General features: G+C 38.1%; 1 protein-coding gene across 1 annotated transcript in view; it reads right to left on the reverse strand.

Annotated features, from left to right (window-relative positions):
* Tmc1 (transmembrane channel like 1) overlaps positions 1-23,615 on the reverse strand; it is a 166,519-nt gene that overhangs the window by 93,834 nt on the left and 49,070 nt on the right. Inside the window, exons 4-5 of the mRNA XM_021210496.1 lie at positions 21,413-21,575; positions 15,511-15,639 (exon numbers count right to left, since the gene is read on the reverse strand). Coding sequence (XP_021066155.1) covers positions 15,511-15,639; positions 21,413-21,575 — 292 coding nt within the window. The remainder of the gene's footprint in view (positions 1-15,510; positions 15,640-21,412; positions 21,576-23,615) is intronic.

Consider the following 23,615-nt stretch of genomic DNA (forward strand, 5'->3'; position numbering starts at 1 on the left):
CATAATACTTGCATAGCTACAAAGAAGATCCATGCAAAATTCTGGTCAAGACATTTATTTATTTGTGTGTGTGTGTGTGTGTGTGTGTGTGTGTGTGTGTGTGTGTGTGTGTGAAGCATTCAGTGCAGACAGGCACACCAGTAAAAGACATCAGATACTCTGAACCTGGAGTGACGGGCAGTTATGAGGCATTCAACCTGGGTGCTGGATACTGAACTCAGACCTTCTAGCAGAGCAGCAGCAGCAAGTGCTCTTAGTGCTAGGGTCATCTCTCTAGCCCTTATTTTAGTTCTATCAGTGTCTCATTCTCTTATTTAGCCATCCTTTGCACAGCATGTTAAGTGTTTGTAAAACTGTTTTAAAACAGTTCTTTCTGCATCTTAAACTATACTAACAAGAATGAGTACAGGCCTAGAAATGTTTGTAATAACAGTAAAGGGACAAGAACAGTGGAGGCTTAAAAGCTGTGAGGATGCATTTGAGACTGCGGATAATAAGTAAACTGGAAAGCCTGAGGAACACGAGGCTCGCAGAACTGAGGAGGATGCAAAGGCATTCCAGGCATTGGTTTGCAGAATTTCTCTAACAAAGGTTGCATTTCTGCCATGTGTGACACACATCTATAATCTTAGATAAATATGTTAACACTAAACTCTTTCCAAGATCATGTATGTGGGTTGGAAAACAAAGTGCTAATTCTGCTTCTGGCATGTATTTCTGGCATGCATTTTCTAATTAAGCATTTTGTTAATGAATTCTGAATACTGTGGAAAAAAAAAAAGAAAGAAATTCTCAGGATGCTGCCTGGGAATAAGAAGCATTCTGCTTTGAAAGACTGGCAAAATTCTTCACCACAATACCTATGTGTTCCTATGATTATCTTTTAAAACAGTTGTAAGAGTTAGGATTTTCTTTTTGCAAATGCTGCCAGTGTTATCTGGGACTGTCTGGGTCTAAATTGTTCCTACAGAAATCTCCATTATCTGTTAGAACTATGTGTTCTGTATTTTGATCCATGAGTGGGCAAGCAATTTAAAATGGTATTTTCGAAATCGTGGCAGTCCAATCCATTCTGCAGTAATCAGGACTGCCTGGCAAATTTGATTGTTCACCATAGAACAAACTCAGAATGGCAGACTATCCTCTGTGCTAGAACCAAAGCTTAGATAAGGTCATCCACAGAGTACATTATGCTTCTACGTGGGCTTGTCTCTCTGATGAATTGACTTGGAATACTATTTCACAGAGTCTTTCCATGGCTTCCCCTCTAAACTATATTGACCCCATGGCCAAGTGCTTGTCATGAAATACAATAACAGTGTCTGCAAAAATATAAAACTCAATCTATATAAGTCATTCGTGTCCACATAAATATCACAGTGCCTATATGAGTATACTATATGTAATATATAGAAGTATATTTGTAAACCTATGCATATATGACATTCACAATCAATACAACTATGTGAAAACAGATTCTTCTCATTCAAAATTTTCTAATTCTTATACCTAAAGAAGGAAATTATGTTATATTAGAAATATACAGTTATTCCCATTTCTTACTCTCATCTCAGCTAGTTATGATACTCTAATAATGTTCTTCAAACATGCATTTTCAGTATGTTCAACATACTTAAAACAAGGTATAACCATTGTTTCATACACTAACAAATTTCTTTAAGCACACCAAAATAGTATACCATTTTGCATTGCTTCATCATTGCCATAAAGACAGTCTCAAAAAGGCCTTTGTTGTTCTTTTATTATAAACTAGATTATATCTACAATATGTGCCTTATCCAAGGTCAGTATGATGTTTTCCAAAAACAGCCATAACTCATTTTTTATTATTATTAACATTTGTGCTTAGCAGGTTCTACTGTTAATGTATTAGATCAAATATATTCAAAGTCATTTCTAGATAATCTTACGTGATAACTAATGCATCTTGTTTTTATCACCTTTCAAATTAACATTATATTTTTAGTCTAATAAAAGTTGTGAAAACTAGCTGTTACTTGCAGCTAAACTGCTAAAGAATGTAAGTCTAGTTATTTGAGTTTTATCAGAACTTTTTGGAAGGTAGGGAGCTCTTGAATGCTAAGAAACTGATTCAGTGGGTTTTATCATGCATCATACACTGACAGATAAGGTTATAAGAAGTACAGATCGATTTCTCTTGCTCTCTTGCCTTCCTGCTCTCCCTCTGTCCTCTCCCTCCCCCCATTACCCTCCCTCCTCTCTTCATGTGCTCATGCTGGCCTCTACTTCTCTGCTCACTCTCTGTGCCTTTCTCTGTCTCTACTGCCCTCTTAACTCCCCCTCCCTGTGCCCTGAATAAATTCTATTCTATACTAAAAAAAAACAAAAAAACAAAAAAACAAAAAACAAAACAAAAAGCATGGATATATGAATTGCAATTATGATGGTTGTGGGTATAATTTGGTGATAGAACATATGTTTAGCATGTACAGTCCCTATGTTCCATCCACAATATTAACTGCATGAGAGTAAGCAAGCTTTTATTTATCTGAAAGAAAACTCTAGGACTTTAACCTTAAGAGATTCACCACACCAAGAAAACACAAGAAATGAATAATCCCAGATGTGCAAATATAAAAAGATCAAACACACTATAACAATCAAATAACAGGAATCAAGGGACACTGCTCATTGATATCGCTCAACATCAGTGGATTCTTCTCCAATAAGAAGACACAGACTAGCAGAATAGAAGATACGACAGGGTCATCCTTCTGCTACACTCAAGAAAGGTAGTTTAACATCAAGGGTAAACATATTTCAAGTAAAAGGATGAGAATGGGTATTTCCAAGAGAATGGGCCACTTTCTTCAAAATAAGCTTCAAAACAAAACTAACCTAAAGAGACAGGGAAGGATATCACATACATACATGGCAAAGGAAAAACCCACCAAGACAACATAGCAATTCATAAAGCCTATGCATCAAAAACAAGGGCACCCAAGCTTCTTAAAACAAAAACAAACAAGCAAGAAACACTATTACAGCTCAAATCACATACTGACCCTTACACTTTAATAACACTATTCCAGTTAAAATCATATATTGTCCCATACTCTGATAACGGGAGACTGTAAGACCCTACTCTCACCTATAGACAGGTCATCCAAAGAAAAATTTGTTAAGAGAAAGAAAGAAAGAAAGAAAGAAAGAAAGAAAGAAAGAAAGAAAGAAAGAAAGAAAGAAAGAACTGAAGAATCAGTGAAACAGAGAGTTGGGTTTTAGAAAAAAATGAAGAAATTTGACAAACCCTTATCCAAACTAAGTCAGAGAGATAATATCCAAAGTATAAAACTTAGAGAAGAGGGAGATATAACATATGCTGAGGAAATACAGAGACTCCTAAGGACAGACTTTAAAAACGTATACTCCTTGCATTTGGAGCACAGGTGTTCAGAATTGAGAGTTCATCTTGGTAGATTTTTCCTTTAATGAGTATGAAGTGTGCTTTCTTATCTTTTTTGATGACTTTTGGTTGAAAGTCGATTTGATTAGATATTAGAATGGCTACTCCAGTTTGTTTCTTGGGATCATTTGCTTGGAATTTTTTTTTCCAGCCTTTTACTGAAGTAGTGTCTGTCTTTGTCACTGAGGTACATTTCCTGTATGCAGCAAAATTCTAGGTCTTGTTTACTTATCCAGTCTGTTAATCTATGTCTTTTTATTAGGGAATTGAGTCCATTGATGTTAAGAGAGATTAAGGAAAAGTGATTGCTGCTTCCTGTTATTTTTGTTATTGGAGGTTGAATTATGTTTGTGTGGTTATCTTTCTTTGGGTTTGTTGAAAGATTATGTTCTTGCTTTTTCTGGGGTATAGTTTCCCTCCTTGTGTTGAAGTTTTTCATCTATTATCTTTTGTGGGGTTGGATCTTTGGAAAGATAGTGTGTAAATTTCATTTTGTCATGGAATATCTTGGTTTCTCCATCTATGGTAATCACCAGTCAGAATAGCTAAGATCAAAAACTCAGGTGACAGCAGATGCTGGCAAGGATATGGAAGAAGAGGAACACTCCTCCTTATTTGTGGGATTGCAAGCTAGTACAAACACTCTGGAAATCAGTCTGGAGGTTCCTTAGAAAATCGAACATAGAATTACCTGAGGACCCAGCTATACCACGCCTGGGCATCTAGCCAAAAGATACCCCAACATATAATAAGGACACATGCTCCACTATGTTCAATAGCAGCCTTATTTATAATAGTTAAAAGCTGGAAAGAACCCAGATGTCCTTCAACAGAGGAATGGATACAGAAAATGTGGTATATTTACACAATGGAGAACTACTCAGCTATTTAAAAAAAATGAATTCATGAAATTCTTAGGCAAATGGATGGAACTAGAAAATATCATGCTGAGTGAGGTAACCCAGTCCCAAAAGAACACACATGGTGCACTCACAGATAAGTGGATATTAACTCAGGATACCCAAGATACAGACCACATAAAGCTCAAGAAGAAGGAAGACCAAAGTGTGGATACTTTGATTATTCTTAGAAGGGGGAACAAAACACCCATAGAAGGAGTTCCAGAGACAAAGTGTAGAGTAGAGACTGAAGAAATGACCACACACAGACTGACCAACCTGGTGATCCATCCCATATACAATCACCAAACCCAGACACTGTTGTAGATGCCAATAAGTAAGTGCTTGCTGACAGGAGCCTGATATAGCTCTTCCTAAGAGGCTCTGCCAGTGCCTGACAAATACAGAGGTGGATGCTTGCAGTCAACCATTGGACTGAGCACGGGGTCCCCAATGATGAATTTTTTTAAATACATACCACTTACCAAAGTTAAATCAAGATCAGATCTAAACAGTTCTATAATACCTAACACCCCCGTACTAAAATGGAAACAATAATTAAAAATCTACCAACCAAATAACAACAACAACAACAACCAGAAAAACAAAAACCCCAGAGCGGGATCCAGGTGGTTTTAGTTAAAAAAAAAAAAAAAAAAAAAAAAATGNTCGACTAGACTTTCAAAGAAGAGTTGATGCAAATACTTCTCAAATTATTCCATAAAATAGAAACCATATTGCTTAATTTATTTTGTATGACCACTTACTGTGATACCCAAACCACGTAAAAACACCAAAAATGAAAGAGGATTACACACCAAATCTAGGTGTTTTATGTCTTAGCTAGAACAATAAGAGAACTGATGGAGGTCAATGGGAAAGTATTTGGAAAAGAAGTCAAAATATATTTGCAGATGCTATGATAGTATTCAGGAGTGACCCTCAATATTCCACAGAGCTGATAAACACTTTCAGCAAAGTAGCTGGATGTAAAATAAATTCAGAGAAATCAGTAACTCTTCTATAGACAAAAGACAAACAGACTGAGAAAGAACTCAGGGAAACAACACCTTTTATAATATTCTCAGATAGTATAAAGTATCATGTGGGTAACTCTAGCCAAGCAAGTAAAAATCTTGTATGATGAAAACTTTAAGACACAGAAGGGGATATTTGAAGATGGAAAGATACCAGTGCTCATGGATCAGTAGGACTGATATAGTAAAAATGGCCATCCTACCAAAAGCAATCTATAGATTCAATGTGATTCTCATCAGAATTTCAACACAATTCTTCACAGGTCTTAAAAGAACAATTTTCAGCTTCATATAGAAACAAATGCATACACACACAAAACTAGCATAGCTAAAACAATCCAAAATAATAAAAGAACTTCTAGAGATATGACCATCCCTAATCTCAAATTGTACTAAAGAAATGTAGTAATAAATATAGCATAGGATGGGTACAAAACAAACACATTGAACAACATAATCAAATTGAAGATCCAGACATAAATCTGCACAACTATGAACACATTTTTTATAAGAAAGTTGGAAATGCATGCTGGAAAAAAAGACAGCATCTTCAACAAATGGTGCTGGTCAAACTGGACACTAACATGTAGAAGAACCCAAATAGATCCATACTTATCACCCTTGACAAAACTCAACTCCAAATGGATCAAAGACCTAAACATAGAATCAGGTACACTGAACCTGATAGAAAAGAAAGTGTGGAATAGCCTTAAATGCATTAGCACAGGAGATAACTTCCTGAACAGTACACTGTTACATGTCTGACAAAGGGATAATATCCAAATATATAAAGAACTCAAAACACTTTAAAAAAAATAAATAACTCAATGTAAATGGGGCACAGATCCAAACAGAACTCTCAAAAAAAGAAAACTCAAAAGGCTGAGAAACACTTAAAGAATTGTTCAACATCCTTAGCCACTAGGGAAATGCAAATCAAAACCACTTCATCTTACACTCATCAAAATGGCTAAGATCAATAAAATAAATGACAGCTCATGCTGGCAAAGATGTAGAGTAAGGGAAGAGTAAAGAACTGGTAGAGCCACTGTCAAAATTAGTGTGGTGGCACCTCAAGAAAATGGAAATCAGTATACCTCAATCTTCAGGTAAACAAATCATGGACATATACCCAAAGCGCACTCCATCCTACCACAGAGGCACTTACTCAACCGTCCTCATTGCTGCTCTGTTCCTAATATCCAGCAATGGGGAAGAACCTGGGTGTCCCTCAGAGAAGAATGAGTAAAGAAAAATGGAGTCCATTTGCACAACACAGTATTACTCAACCATATTTTTTGGTTTGGGTTTGGTTTTTTAATGAAAGCATGAGATTTGCAGGTAATTGGATGGATTTAGAGAAAACTCGTCCTGAGTGAATTATCTCAGAGGCAAATCCATTATGTACTTGCTTCTATATGGATATTAGCTGTTTAATGAAGATGCAATCCGTAAGTTAGGTTAGGTATAGAGTAAGGTAGTAGGGGGAACAGATAGATCTCATTAGGAAAGGGAAATAGATCGATAGTTATGAATGGATGGGAGTCTGGAATGGAAGGATCAGGTGGGGAAGGAGAGGGTTGAGAGAATACAAGGAAAGACAGTTAATATTAAGGGCCATTTGAGGAGTGGTATGGAGACTACTACAATAGAAGCTTCCTAAAATATATACATAAATGAAGGTGATCTAAACAAAATTGCCAAATAATAGGAGTGACAGAGCCACAGCTAGCCACCTCTTGTCACCAAGTTTCCAGTAGTGGGATTGGGTTATATCTGATTGAGTTGTTGTCCAAAGGGGTCTCATAGGAATGCCCGAACAACTCAGGCTGTTGCCAAGACTCTAGGTTGCACTCCAGAAACTGACAGAAAGGACCAGTTCCTGAACACAATACCTTCACAACTCATTGAACATGGAGAAATTGAGCTGGTGCCTACATAGAGCCTTTACTGCTACACAAGAGTGTCTTTGGTACAGGAAGGTACTCTGCACACTACCAAAATAGAAATGTAAACACCAAGCCGACCACAAACCCTGTGATCGACAATGGTGATCTGCCTGAAAGGTATACTAGGGCAATAGTGGCACAAGTCTTGTGAGAGTGACCAACCTATATCTAATTTGACTTGAGGTCTACTCCAGGAGATAGAACCTATATCCAACACTGCTTATATAGCCTAGAAACTGAGACTAGATAGTCAAGGACCTAGGGTAAAATCAATACTACCATTCTTAAAAAAAAAAAAAAGTAGCAATAAGATGACTCCTAATGACATTCTGCTAATTCTGCTATACGCACAGATCAGTGCATTGCTCAGCTACCACCAGAAAAGCTTCCCCCTGTAGCAGATGGAATCAAATACAGAGAGCAATAGTCAGACATTGTGAAGGAAGTGAGCACTCGGCTCTAAATGGGATCAAATCCCTCCATCAAATCCCTCCCTTCATGGGGCTCAAAACCCTGTGAAAGAGGAGATGAAAATAGTTTAAAACCCTGAGGAGATGGTGGGCACCAAGAAAACAAGACCATCTAAACCAACAGGATCAAAACCAACAGGATCAAAACCAACACTATCTAAACCAACACAATTAAAGACAGACCATCTACATCAACAGGATCAAAGCTCACTGAGACCGAGGCAGCAACACAGAGCCTGCAGGAGTCTGCACCAGGTCCTTTATGCATAGATTATGGCTCCTAGGTTAGTGTCACTATGAGAACCCAGAGTGAGAGAACAAATGTTTTCTCTTGCACTCTTTCCTTCTATTTGTTGGTTTTGGTTGTTTTTTGTTTGTTTGTTTTTTGTTTTTTGTTGTTTTTCCAATTCTGGTATGTTATTTTTTTCATTTTATCCAATTATATTTTATTATGACTTCTTAGAAGCCTGTTCGTTTTCATTTTTTGTTTGTTTGTTTGGTTGGTTGGTTGGTTGTTTTTTTTTTGGTTTTTGGTTTTGGTTTTCCAGACAGAGTTTCTCTGTGTAGCCCCACCCCCACCCCCCATCCTGTCCTGGCACTTGCTCTGTAGACCAGGCTGGCCTGGATCTCAGAGATCCACCTATCTCTGCTGAGACTGAGGGTGTGTCCTACCAACCATGCTGCCCAGCTGTTTTTTTGTTTTCTTTTGTAATCAGAGACAGAAAGACAAGAGGGGACATGGGAAAGAACTGGAAGAGGGAACTGTCAGAAGGATAAATTATGTGAGGGAAAAAAACAATTTTCAATGAAAGGGGGAATTTCTTATTTAATGGCAAGCAGCTCAAAATCGGTCATAAGAGAAGCAGGCATGGTAAGATGTACCTGAAGTTCTAGCTCCTGAGACTTAGGAAGAAAGATCCAAACTCAAGGTCAGCCTATTCCTGTGACTTTCTTAAAAACAACTCAAAAATAAAATGAATGAAAATTAAATAAAAATGTAGAGAGCTGAAAGCACTTTCACTATGCAAAGTAGCAGACCTTGGGGCACTTGAGTCAGCCCTATACTCTCCTCTGTTCACCTGGTCACCAACGGTGGAACTGTCCAGAGCAGCTGTGGTCTGTGGTCATAGTTCTCTTGCCTTGAGAATGGACAGCAGAACCACGGCCATTGGTATTGCTTCCGGGAGGAAGCACAAATTGAGTGTTTGCCATTTACAGAGCTTTAGATGTACGGGTTTAAACGTCTTGTTCTTTGGGAGAAAAATGATATCTATTCACTGGATGGTCTGAGGAATAGGAAAGGGAGACCCATGTGTTACTATAGGTGTTAGCTAAAAAAGAAACCAGCACGGTGAAGTTTGAGCTCAGTATGTACACATGCATAGAAGTTCTCATTTGTGCTATCTTTCATTTCCTCTGATGAAGAAAATATGTATGTTCAATATCACAGGACGACTGCTCACAGTAAACATAAGCCCAAAGAAAGGGGCTGGGGCTGAGAACTCAGCACAGGAAATCACCTGTAGTCTGGTCTCACTGTTCTAGAAATATGGTAACTTCCTCACCCCAAAAACTAAAGGGGAAATAAGTGCATAAAAAGGCAGTGAATGGGGTTAGGATGAGTGAGACTGAAATTATCAATAGTTTCACGATTGATAATTTCCAATGAATGAAATGCTAAGAGTAACTTACTTGGCTTTTCATTCATAACAAGTAAATCACAGATACAAAAATAGACAGATCCTAGAACCATTGGACCAGGGTTCCACAAAGTATAGAAATTATTTAATACGATATCTAATTTTTGTTAGTATCTAAAGTATATCATATTATTTGATGTTCTATGAGCCAACTCCATGAAATAATGGAAACTGGATTGTTGATTTATGAAAAGTTAGAATTATTCCCTCCCTAAAATAAGCATTAGTAAGTACCCAGACAGGAGTCATTTTGTGATGGTTCTTTTAATGTCCACAGAAGCATTCATACTCCCAGGAGTGTTTCATAGGCAAATACTTACAATAAGCTCAGCATGGGTCCTTTCTAGGTGTAGCTGGTGAGAACCACATGGTGGCCTCCTTCTTACCTCAGGCCTTCCTTGCTCTGAACTAATTTGACTAAACCACTTGACTTCTGAGGACACCAATTTGAAAACTACAGACAATCTACCCTCTTGGATTTGTAAATTGTTGAACTTCAAGATAGATCACAGTCTAGTCCCTTGGGATGTGTGTTTGTGTTCATTTTTGGTTTTGTTGTTGTTGTTTTGTTTTGTTTTTAAGGCAGGGTTTCTCTATCTATCAGAGCCCTACTTGTCCTAGAACTCATATTGTAGATCAAGCTGGCCTCATACTCATAGAGATAGCATTTGCCTCTGCCTCCCAAGTGCTGGGATTAAAGACATGTGTCACCATGCCCAGACAGTCCCTTGATTTTTTTTTATGGCTACATCCTAGCAACAAAATAATGTACTTGCAAGTTAGCTTTAGTCATAATGCTGTGTTATAGTCCAAGGTTTTGGTTTCTGGTGAGTAGTAATTACACCAGTTATTTTCTGCCCATGTGTGTTATTTCACCCTTATTAGTTACTATGAGGTGCGTGTGGCTGCCCTCACAAGCAAGCAGATCTAGCCGTCCAACCTCAGTGAATGTCTGAGAAACTAAAACATGAAGTATACTTATTGTTCACAATGGGAAGAAATCTTATAGATAAGTAATATAAATTACCCTTGACTTACAGATCAATGAGAAATACAGCAGCATTTGCCCCTCGCCCTGCGCACACTCCTCAGAGTGATGGACTTAATACTTTCTGCTTCTCAGAGCTCAGCAGTATCTCTAGATCCTGTTCTCTTATTGGTGATTTTTAGAATAAAAAAAGAAAATACCTCTATCTTGGGCCATCTATGCAAAGATTTATGCATATTTGGTTAAAGACTATACACATTCTAAACATTCCTACAGCTTCCTACCTACATAGTAACTGCTTACCCAGCTTTCCTCCTCACCCACTTTCGCAGTGCTGGCAATTGAACCAAGAGCCTCCTATATGCAAGGCACATGCTCTGCTACTGAGTGACATCCCTGGCTCCATTACTGTCTTTTGACTGGGAGTCCTAAAGATGCTTCTATTCCTAGTGGTAAATGTTTTTTAAAAGTTTATCTCTGAAAACATATGTACAAGTAACAGTATATAAACTGAAAAGCTGTATTTACATACACACACACACATATGACAACATTGAAAAATGAGGCCATGAATTTGAAAGGTAGGCTATACTGAAGAGTTTGGAGGGGAGGGAGAATGATGTAATTATATTACAATCTCAAAAAAATATTAGATTAAAGATTTAAGAATGATTACTGAAACTCCAAATACCTTGTCCCTGTCTGCAATCAGTTTTAGAAATATTATATATTTTTAGAGTCCAGAGCACAAAGGGAAGTCTTGGTATCCCACACAGACCTAAACCTGTGACGAAATACCTGTTCCAATAATGGTCTTGGTTGATCAGACTTAGCACCAACAGTCTTTGAGGCTGCTTCTGAGAATAAAACATAGTCCTGAAAACATTTTCTCAAATAGATTTTCCTGTGTCTTAATTAGAGTTACCACTGCTGTGATGAAACAGCATGGCCAGAAACAACTTGGGAGAGAAAGTGTTTATTTGGCTTACACTTCCACATCACTGTTCATCATTGAAAAAAGTCAGGACAGAAACACAGACAGGGCGGGAACCTGGAGACAGGAGCTGATGTAGAGACCATGGAGGAACACTTCTTACTGGTTTGCTTTCCATGGTTCGATCAGCTTGATTTCTTATAAAGCCTAGGACTCACACATCAATCATTAATTAAGAAAATGCCCTACAGCCTTGCCTGAAGTCCGATCTTATGGAGGCATTTTCTCAATTGAGGTCCCCTCCTCTCAGATGACTCTTGCTTGTGTCAAGTTGACAGAAGCTAGCCAGCACACTCTGAAAGAGAAACGATCAGAAGAAAGGCTGTCTGGCTCCCTCGCCCTGGCAAAGCAAAGGCAGAGGAACTTCCCGGCACGCATTCTATGAGAGGCAGTAAGCACCGGCTAACATTGTGGTTGGGATCTATATGGGAGAAGCTAGCTCACACAGCTTCAAAGCCTGCAGAGGAAAATAAATGCAACAATTAATATTAACATCTTCTGCCCACATGAAAACTAGGGAGGCCACAACGCTGGGCGCCACTGGTACATAGAGCCATGGATTCTGATTCAAGTCGTCCAGCCTTGAAGAATCATCTTGAGATAATGAGCTAGGCCCACAAGTGAACAACCACAGTTTATGCTGTGGCTGCCTTTGACTAAGCTGCTCTGAATCACCGTCTTGGTGCCCAGCTGATTCCCCAGCTGGCCTCTTAGGAGGCAGAGAACCTGAATGCCTGCAAGGGCCAACCAAGCAGAAAACAACAAACAAACAAACAAACAAACAAGTGAAAAAAGAGTAGTGCATAATCCGGTTCAATGAGAATGAATAACTTAGACAGGACAGTTCTTGCCTAACTCCAGCTGTTTCAAGCAGGAATGTGGTGCCCCATTTGCCACTTGTCTATAAGATGCTGAACATAATACCGTTTTAAAAAAAAAAAAAACATAAAAATCTCCTGCACTTAAAAGGTATACATACATAAAAGAAAATTATTATTTTAAAAAGTGGCTAAAGTGGTTAATTTTGTTAATGTACATTTTTCTGTGATTAAAAAATAATAATAATTTGGGGGCTGGAGAGATGGCTCAGCAGTTAAGATCACTAACTCCTCTTCCAGAGGTCCTGAGTTCAATTCTCAGCAACCACTCACAACCATGTGGGATCCAATACCCTCTTCTGGTGTGTCTGAAGACAGCTACAGTGTACTCACATACATAAAAGAAATAAGTTTTTAAAAAAAAAATAAGGAAAAAAATGAAACCACAGTGGCCAAACAAAAAACTACCTAATTCTGTATGCACTCTGAGTTCTCATTCTCAATTCATGTCTTGGTGCTGTGGCTAAGTTTGCCCTTTTTTTCATTCTGATTCCTATTTCTCTGTGTTCAAAATGCCACTAATTTCTACAGCCTAGCCTAAGGCATGATACTCTGAAATCCACAAGACTATACTCAAAGCATATTAAAAGCATTCTGGGGACCTGGAAGTGGGTCCGCCTCAGACTTTGCCAACTTGTCAAGATACGCTCTGTTTCCTTCTGTTAACACTTTAAAATATGGTAATTAGTCCATATACCCCCAGTGTACCACCATCCTCGATATTCCTGGGGCCCCCTAGAACTAGGTTTCCGGCTACCTAGCCTTTTCAGGTCCCAGGTCTCCCCTGTGTTCTATCACACTACAGGGCATGGGGCAAGAAGTCTGTTCTCACTGGCGCTTCCTAGCCTTGTGCTTTAGTTGACACTGTGCCAAGTGCTTTCCATGGCACATCGTCTATAAATGTAATTTCATGAGAGACAGTGGGGAAGGACAACTACACTTGTCCTCCAATTTTGTTCAGGCAATAAATTGAAGACAAGAAATTCAGACTCAAGTTTGAAACCCATATCTATTCAACTGTCCTACATGGGAAATGCAAGTAAAAGAGCTGTGTGTGCATCAGAGTGTGTGTGTATGTGTGTGTGTGTGCGCACGCACATGCCCATGTATGTATGTGCGTGCATACGTGTATGTACATGTGTATGTGTGTGCATGTGTGTGTTTGAGTATGTGTGTGTTTGAGTGTGTGTGTGTGTGTGTATGTGTGTCTGTGTTAGCAAAATTGTTCTTCTATAGCTCCAGGCTGCTCCTTGACATTCTTCCTCCATTTTATTCTTTGGAACTTCATGACATTATTACTTTCTAATATTTGAATATCTGTATATATTTTCATGTGTCTAACCGAGGTTGGAGGATTTCATGAGCTATTTATATCTCAAAATATATTTTAGGAGTCAAAAAAGACTTCTAATTTGCCAAATAAAAATACTTCAAAACCTATGTCAGTATATTACCATCTCATTAAATGAAAAGTTATTTTCACAAGTGCATGGGCTATATGCACATATATACACAGATACTGTGTGTGTGCGCACAAGCACACACACGCTCACACACACACACACACACACACACAGGTCGGGGGGTGGGGAGAAAGGAGTGATGCTTACCACTAGAAACAGTATTGTTTGGAGCACAGAAAACCTTAATTCATAAAGTAAAACCAGACACAAACTCTATAAAGGACATCAAGGTCCAAAAACAAAAGGTAAGTTCTTCCTTTTCTTTCTTTCTTTTCTTTGTTTCTTTTCCTTCCTTCCTTCCTTCCTTCCTTCCTTCCTTCCTTCCTTCCTTCCTTCCTTCCTTCCTCTCTCCTTTCTTTCTTTCTTTTAAATGAAACAACTGGGCTCCTGGGGAGCTAAATTGTAAAATAATTTTCTGAAATAACACACCGGCTCTAGCAGAATCAGGTCTAGAGGAGCAGAATCCTGATTGCTCCTTCAGTTCCTTTAATCAGGCCCAGCTATAACTAGGCGTTCCTACCATTTGACAGCATCATTCGGGAAATGGGCTGGAAGGAAGATAGTTTTAGAAACACACCACTGTATATAAAAGTCTAATGGAAAAATACAGCGTCTGTAGTAAAATTGAGAGAGGAAGACATAGGCATCAATCCAGACATGTTCCTTTGCACACAACCTGTCACTCCCAAAGTCCCAGCAAGGAAACAATGTTATCCTACACACGTGCACGCATACAAGCACTCACACACACCAACCCCTGCCCCCAAAGAGGTGCTTGTTTCTCTTTGCACCCAAGAAGTTTAGAAAGCTGTGTGCTGGGTGTGTTTGCATCCACCTCAGCAGTCATGAAACTGAACTTGGGTCTCTGACACGTGAACAAGGACCAGCTGGCAGCATAACCCAGAACGGGAATCCTGTGCACTGTTCTGCCAGTATAACAACCTCCCTGTGCTTTTGTGAGAGCTACAATGGAAAAGTTCTTTAGAGTCTATAAACTCCACAGAGAAACAAGGGTAAGTAACCATGCAACCCTGTAAAGTTCAATTATACTGTTCTAAAGAGAAATAGTAAGGAAGGGAACCCCGGTCTGAGGAACAGATAATTCAAGGCGACCACAGAGGTTACAAGAATCCATGTGCTGATTTTGCTCAAAATTGTTTTCAGATTGTAAATATTAATCCCAAATCCCTCTAGCTTGTTGTACTGGCTAGTTTTGTGTCAACTTGACACAGCTGGAGTTATCACAGAGAAAGGAGCTTCAGTTGAGGAAATGCCTCCATGAGATCCAGCTGTAAGGCATTTTCTCAATTAGTGATCAAGGGGGGAGGTCCCCTTGTGGGTGGTGCCATCTCTGGGCTGGTAGTCTTGGGTTCTATAAGAGAGCAGGCTGAGCAAGCCAGGGGAAGCAAGTCAGTAAGGAACATCCCTCCATGGCCTCTGCATCAGCTCCTGCTTTCTGACCTGCTTGAGTTCCAGTCCTGACTTCCTTGGTGATGAACAGCAGTATGGAAGTGTAAGCCAAATAAACCCTTTCCTCCCCAACTTGCTTCTTGGTTATGATGTTTGTGCAGGAATAGAAACCATAAGACACTTGTGCATATTTGAGGCTATAGCATCATCTATAATACATAGGTAATCAGATTTCTTAGATGTATGTTTCTGTATGTGAAAAGGAGCAACCTACTTGAGAACTTCAATTTTCTTCTCCATTTTCCAAGGTTTACATTTGACAGTAGCAATCATTTGTCTATTCTCATCTAGCAGTGCTTTTAATCGTTCCAATTCCTCTTCATCAATTTCTTCTTCTTCTTCCCTTTAAAAGAAAATGAAACCAAAGGTTAAACTCTGCTTCATTTCTAATTCTAAAAGGACTCCTGTCAGATAGGCAACCCACCTTTGCCAACTCAGCTGCCCAAAGTCAATGAGGAGTTCCCTAAGCTCTAGAATTCACATCTCAACACTCCCAATCCGGCTTGAGGATTATTATAACCTTCAACAATGCCATTTGCATTCTAATGCTCAAAATGGAACTGTTCTTTTATGTCTTCAGCCTCAGGCTGCCAGAACAAGGAAGCTGGGAAGAGGATAGAGATCCATCAAGATGCAGAGGTCTCTCCTCTGTTCCCCTTGGCAGGTATCCTCCCCAATGCTATGTTTCATTTAAGAACCTTATTTTTCAATAAGGATAATAAATTAAAGGTGAAGATGTCTTTGAAGTGTCCTTAGAAATTTTAAATTAGCCCTGTCTCAAGAGAAAAGGGGGAAAATTGAAACAGGGAGAAGGAAATTCTGTTTCTCAAAGGAAGCCTAATCTGTTAATTACACCCAAAAACTGCATTTGATAAAATTTAACATGAAATACTTTTGGTGGAAGCAAATGCTTTGAAGCCCCCTTCAAAGGAATTTTTCTTCTCTCTAAGCAGATACAGCCTTCTTTTTTTTTCTTTTTTTTTTCTGTGATCTTACTGTTGAAAAACTAGAAGCTAAAGAAAACAAAATCTAAACAGAAGCCACATGGCATAGTGGAGCAATGTAATATTATACTGTAGAAATCAAACTGTTGGCAATAGATTGTTTTAATTATTAGGCTAGTGTCTCAATTTTAAATACACGCTTTCATACTTAATATTATGGTATGAGGCTGCGGCTCTGTTACCAGCCATGTGTTTGCTCTCTCAACTCTATGTTCAGACTGTGAGAATTACTAAGTGCCCTCTATCTTTCCCTGTGGCTTTCTGCCTACTTCTTTTTGCCTCCCAGGCTGACACTTCCTCCCTAGCATCACTTTACTCCAGGAGCTGAAAGCCCCTCCCAGAGCTGGAAGTGATTCTGTTTTGCCAATTCTAGCAGAATTCTCCCAATGCTAGTAGAATTCATCTCATCATCATCTGTGGGACCAGCTTCCACTTTCAGCTCCCGGGGTTTCTCCTTCCTCTCCACTTGACATGTTCACGCTAACCCTTTCCAGAATTCCAGCTCATGAGTGCTAGCTGCTTTTTACAGCTGGTGCCATCCTATTTCATATTCCTGCTTGCCTTCTCCAAAGGTCTAGTTAAGTATTTTACTTATAACTGCTAACAACTCTCATACAGGATTCTCAATATTCAACTCACTGTTGACGTCTCACTAGACCTCACTAGACACAGACTAAAAAAGAAATTGTAAATTATTCATTATTATTTTTTAAAAAAGTAAAAACACATTTGATAGTTCACTAAGCTTATTACTGTACACAATAGGAATATGGGAGAAAGCTATTTTTAAATGATTAATTATAATGTAAGGAGACACATTTGCAGACTTGTGAATCTGTAGTTTCTAATCATGCCTTTATTACTCATATAAAATAAAATTTAGATTACTCATGTAAAATAACACCTTCTAGTGATAGTCTGTTTGGGGGGGGGGATACAAAAGGGTAACCTTGCTTGTCAACTTGATACTTGAGAAGAAAGATCCTCAGTTGAGGAACTGCCTCGATCAGACTGGCCTGTAGGCATGTCTAGTCGGCATTTTCTTGATCCTAGCTGATGTAGCATGGCCCAGTCTACTATGGAGGATACTGACGCTTAGCAGATAGACCAGGGTATAAGAAAGGCAACTTCACCAGCCATGGGGAGCAAATCAGTAAGCAGCTCTCCTCCATGGTCTGTTCTGGATTGATTTCCTCCTGCCCTGGCTTCCCTCAGTGCTAGATTGTGGTGTGAAATCTTAACTCCCTTTCCTGTACAAGCTGTTTTTTGGTCAGTGTTTTTGTCACAACAACAGAAAGAAAACTAGGACAAATATTTTGCTTAGAATAGAAAACTTGGCTCAAGAAAATTATGTAGGGGCATGTACTAGGATGTAACGTGCATTATCATTGGGTGTTTTCTTTTTCATTATTTGGTGTTTCTTACATAGAATCCTATGATGCTATGTAAAAATGACATAAAATACTATATCTCTAAGCACAATTTTTTGTTACTTTTATAATTTGACAATTTGAAGCAATATAGAGGTTGGTTTAATTAGTCTTAGAAAAGTTAGATATGTTTTTAAATGTAAATGTTTTAAAATAATTAAACTTGTTTCCATGTAGCTATAGATAGGAACACAAATCAAAACATGCCTCTCTTGAAAAGAGAGAAAGCTAACACATGGAATGGATGAGTGAAATTATCAAGACTGGAGTCAATTTACAACAAAAGATATTTAAAAATAATAACCTAATTATTTGATACTTCAAACCTTTACCTGAACCACCATTCCAGAATAACCCAGACGTACATTAACTACGATAATGTACTTCATTGCTGAGTTCCATTATGAATCCTGTGTAAGATAGTCTTCGGTGAGATAAAAGAATGAGCCAGTCAATGCCTGAATGATCTCACAGGTTACAAATTTGCATGCCAAATCTCAGGGACCATCGAAGAAAGACCTTTCTAATACTAAGCCCCTACTTCCTATGTAGCATTGATACTCATTTTCCAGGAACGTCGACTTCTCTAGGTCTCCAAACACTTTGTTCCTATTTCTCTCCCACACATATACGCTATCTTATTCCACCATAATTTGTGTCTGAGTAACCTCTCCCTTACTATACTATGAATAAGGGTCTGCATAAATATTTATTAAAGAAACATTTATGTATTATTAAACTTTTCTGAATAGCATTGAATAGCATCCTGAACCCAGTAATTGAATCAAAGAATCCTAGAACATAGCAATGCTCCACAAGGTGACAATGACATGGGAAGACGTGCGTTCTACCCTACATGACCTGAGGCTTCCATGTGTTTAAAAACTTTGCTGTTAAATGTTGATAACTCCAAGAGGATCCTGATGTACTTCAGAGTGTAGCCAAGCAACTAAAATATCACTCTCATCAGTTATATGGAAACTGCTTATCTAGGAACCACTTAAAGAATCCTTTACACACACACACACACACACACACACACACACATACATGGCATATGTTTTATCTTCTGAAATTCAGATGTGCTCTGTGCAAGAAAGGCTTTCTATCTTAAGCTTACCAAGAGTTGTGAGGCAAAGAAACATAACATACTGAATTTTTTTTTCACTACTATGAACATTTTGCTTACTCGTTTAAAAGTGGGTCAGGAAAAGCCTGTGATGTCACTAGAAATACTCTACAGTATCTAACAAGGCAATATGTCTTAACCATGCCCAAAGATAGCATTACAACCTTGTAGTTACTTGATAGAAAATTTGTGCGAGGGCAAGGGAAACTCCCTGGTGCTTTGCTAGAACATTGAAAGAAAAAGATTCTGCATTAATTCACTTAAATCAATCTGTTCTTGATTGTCTGATAGTTTTTTTCAAAATGAATTTCAAGAACATATTCCATTTAAACAAAAGATTCTCATCTACATATAGAACAACAGAAAACGGTTGCTGAAATGTTAGTCAGAACTAACCATGGTAAATAAATGCTAACAGTATGCAACTAAAGTTGGCTATACAGAGGGTTTGGGAAATGGGGAGGGACATCAAGGAGCTTTGAGTCTTCTCAAAATGGGAGTGAGATAAACTGAGGTGAGATACTCTCATAGAAGAAGATCCAGTGGATGACCACAGGTCTGTTTCCCAGAGGCTGAGCATTTTAAATGAATGTCTTAAGGCAGAAAATTTCCTGCCCAACTTATCTTCTCATAAAGATTTTCCCCTCAGGCATAAATGAGGAGAAAAAACAAATTCGATTATGGAATTTATGGCACACATGGGTACATTGATGATATTTTCCTGAGGAAATACCTTCAAGGAAGAACAAGCTTTGCTAACAGGATACATTCCTGTATAAGGATGGCACTATCATAACATTTCATGGGACTTGAAATTGGATTTCATTTTGATTTAAAAAAAAAATCCTTACTGAAAAGAAAAATGCAAATAAAAGTATCAGAGTTAAAATTTAAACCAAGTCAGGCGTGGTGGCGCACACCTTTAATCCCAGCACTTGGGAGGCAGAGGCAGGTGGATTTCTGAGTTCGAGGCCAGCCTGGTCTACAAAGTGAGTTCCAGGACAGCCAGGGCTATACAGAGAAACACTGTCTCAATATCAAAAACTTTTCTCAAGAGGAAAGGTAGGAAAAAAGAATTACAAGTGGAAACGAAATTCAAAACTGAAGCTAAAGCATAAGAACCGATCTGGTTACTTGTATTTAAATACAGCTTTGCCTCTCTACCTGACAAATTTCCATATGGTTTCATTTAATAATGATTATTTCAGGGATAACATAACAGAGCTCTCAAATACTGATGGGTATCTTCAGAGGTGAACACGGTAGAGGAATATTCCACCCTCCTGCCCCGTGGTAGTCCACAAAGCCCTGCAACCTTCAAACGTATGGGACAGACTAGCTTGTCACTTGACTCCTTTCCAAGAGGGTCTAGGTTTTCCATGATTAGCTGTGTGCAGGCACACTTTCCCTCCCTGCCATCTGTAAATTTCTAGTAATCCAAGAAATAATCTTTTAAAAATAGCATTTAAACATACTACTCTCTACAGTGTCAGAAGTAAACATTTTGGAGCTAAAAAATGCTGAATATTTTTAATAGAAATATAAGCTGTGTGTGGTTGCTCACACCTTTAATCTCAGCACTTCTGAGGCCAGCCTGGTTGACTAGTGAGTTCCAAGACAGCCAAGGCTTGCATATTAACTCTCTATCTTCAAAATAAGAACAACAAACAAATTGATTGTGTGTGTGTGTGTATGTGTGTGTGTGTGTGTGTGTGTCCCCAATGCTCTATGACACAGGCCAGCATATTTTTTTCTATAAAATGCAAAGCAGTTAACATTTTAGACTGTGGCTACTACATGCAGCTCAGTCTTGTACTCGTGTGTTTTATTAATAACCCTACAAAACTATAGAAAGTATTCATAGCTCTTGTATTAAGTTTAGTCCTACTTTACCAAATACCTCTCCATAAGATAAAGAGACTGGAGTTCATTCTTCTGGAGTCTCTTATGTATCTTAGGTTTCACTGTATACAAATGATATTATAATTTTCAAATATTTAAAACAACCATAACATTATAACAACCTCTAACAATTTGAGTCTTTTACAAGGGAATTTCTCATAATACGTTCTTAGTGTGTATTCACTTTTTTAGAATACCTACATGTTAGTATTTAAATATTTTTAAATGTGGCCTGGAGGGGTGGCTCAATGGTTAAGAACACTGACTGCTCTTCCAGAGGTCTTGAGTTCAGTTCCAGGCGAACACATGGTGGCTTACAACCATCTATAATGGGATCTTATGCTCTCTTCTGGTGCATCTGAAAAGAGCTTTTTACTTACATAAAATAAATACATTAATTAAAAAAACAAAACAACTATATATACATATAATGTATGTAATATATATATATATATATATATATATATATATATATATATATATATATATATGTGTGTGTGTGTATAGTAAAATGACATAACCAGCTTAAGCCTGTCTTATTAAAAGTAGTTTTAATGACTGATTTTAGCCCAGTGAAGTCCCCATACAGCAACCTTCTGTCTCATACCTTTACATAACAACACTGTCAGGGATACTGGAGGACTAACTTACGCTCCTCTGCGCAGCCTCCTCCGCCTCTCTTTTTCTCTTGCCTTTCTCGTTTCCTCATCCTCCGGCTCCGGTTCTGGGTCATCCTCATTAATGACATCTCTGGTCCGTTTCCTCTTTGGTCTCAAGCTCTCTCTTCTAGGTAGTTTATCTTCTTCTTCTTCACCTGAACAGAGCAGTTGATGCATCAGAAAGTTCTAGTTTTCTCTCCTTAACAAACTTCTTGCTTTTTAGTAACTGTGTCACAAACTGGTGTAGGCAACCATCAGTTCCCCCCACTAGAAAAAGAAACACTATTTTACACATACACAAACAAACACACCTAACTGAATCTGCTCTGTGGTTCAGATATGTAAAAAGAGAGTCTCTGCGTCTCTGCATTAGAGTTAATCCTTACAGTTTCAGTCTTAGTGGTGCCGCACGCCTTTAATCCCAGCACCTGGGAGGCAGAGGCAGGTGGATTTCTGAGTTCAAGGCCAGCCTGGTCTACAAAGTGAGTTCCAGGACAGCCAAGGCTACACAGAGAAACCCTGTCTCAAAAAACCAAAAAAAAAAAAAAAAATAGATAAATCAATGATTTCAACATATTATGTATGATTTCTAAAACCACTAAAATCAATTCAAGTTTGGAGGTTACCATCTAACAGGGAATGGTGAAATTATAAAGCACTGTGTATTTATTTATTACTTTTTTTCTAGAACACAGACCAGGGCTCACAGGAAATGTCTACAAACCAAAACAGTTTTAGAGAAATTGACAAAATCCTTTATACTCTTCCCAGTTCAAATTATCCACCCTGGTTTTACTATTGTATTATTCATTTTAAGAGTTTGCTTAATGTGGCCAGGCTGTCACAAACTAGTAGGTTCAATCCATTATCCTGCTTCAGTCTCCCAAATACCTGGGACTACAAGTACCACACCAAACTAATTTTCATTGTTTACTCTAAATAATTCTTTCTTATTTTTCTAAAACTGTAGTTTTATATACTTTTAAAAATATATTGTTTCTATATTTACTTGATTCATAAATAAACTCCACAAACTTTAAAGATGAGTTAGTGCAAGTCAATGAGACACTTGGAAATTGAAAAGGAAGAACATTTCTTAACTTATTACATGAGAACCACACCACTGTTATATTCAAAATCATTTGCAAATTTTCACAAGGAAACATTAGTCAAACATAACAACAGAGTAAATGGACTGTGCACCATACCCATAGCCAAGTAGGATTGATCAGTGAGATCTAAGTACACCATACTCATAGCCAAGTAGGATTGATCAGTGAGATCTAAGTACACCATACCCATAGCCAAGTAGGATTGATCAGTGAGATCTAAGTACACCATACTCATAGCCAAGTAGGATTGATCAGTAAAATCTAAGAATGGTTCAAGATGCCAAAATCAAATAAGGTGACATTGCTCCATTGCTACACTGACAAAATGAAGGACAAAGATCGCATCAATAGATGTAGAAAAGCACTTAACAAAACTGAACATGTAAAGGTTCATGTAAAAGCTTTTTATAAAATAAGATTAGCAAAAATCACCTCACCATAGTAAAGATCATGTATATATACTACTAGTATGGTCAATAGTGGGGGGTGGGGGTGGGAATACATTTTCCCCTCTAAAATACTGAATAAGCCAAAAAAAAGCCAACTCTTTTAACAGTGTATTGAGAAAGCTGCACTAGAACCATAGGACAGCAAAATGAAAGAAAGAAAAGGTACTTAATTTAATCAAAAGAACTGTCAGTTTTCAGATGTGATCACCTTACATGTGGAAAACCACAAGGCTCTGCAAACATGTTAGAATAAATAAGTGAATTTAGTAAAGAATCACAGAACTTACAAAATTTATATTGACACGTAATATTCAGTTGTACATTTTATACTAAGAATGAATGATCTGAAAAGGAAATTAATAAGGCAATTGTACTTGGAAGGGCCTGAAAAGGAACAAATTAGCTTTGAATAAATTTTACTGAGGAAGTTCAGAACTTTATATACACTAGAAAATTCTTTTAAAAAGATAAAAAAAAAAACAGTTAATAATGACCCAAGTAGAAAGACATATCACATCCATGTCATGAAATATTTAGTATTACAAAAATGTCCCCCAGCACTCGGGAGGCAGAGGCAGGCGGATTTCTGAGTTCGAGGCCAGCCTGGTCTACAAAGTGAGTTCCAGGACAGCCA

The sequence above is a fragment of the Mus pahari genome, chromosome 1 (assembly GCF_900095145.1).
Source record: "Mus pahari chromosome 1, PAHARI_EIJ_v1.1, whole genome shotgun sequence".
Taxonomy (NCBI): Eukaryota; Metazoa; Chordata; class Mammalia; order Rodentia; family Muridae; genus Mus; species Mus pahari.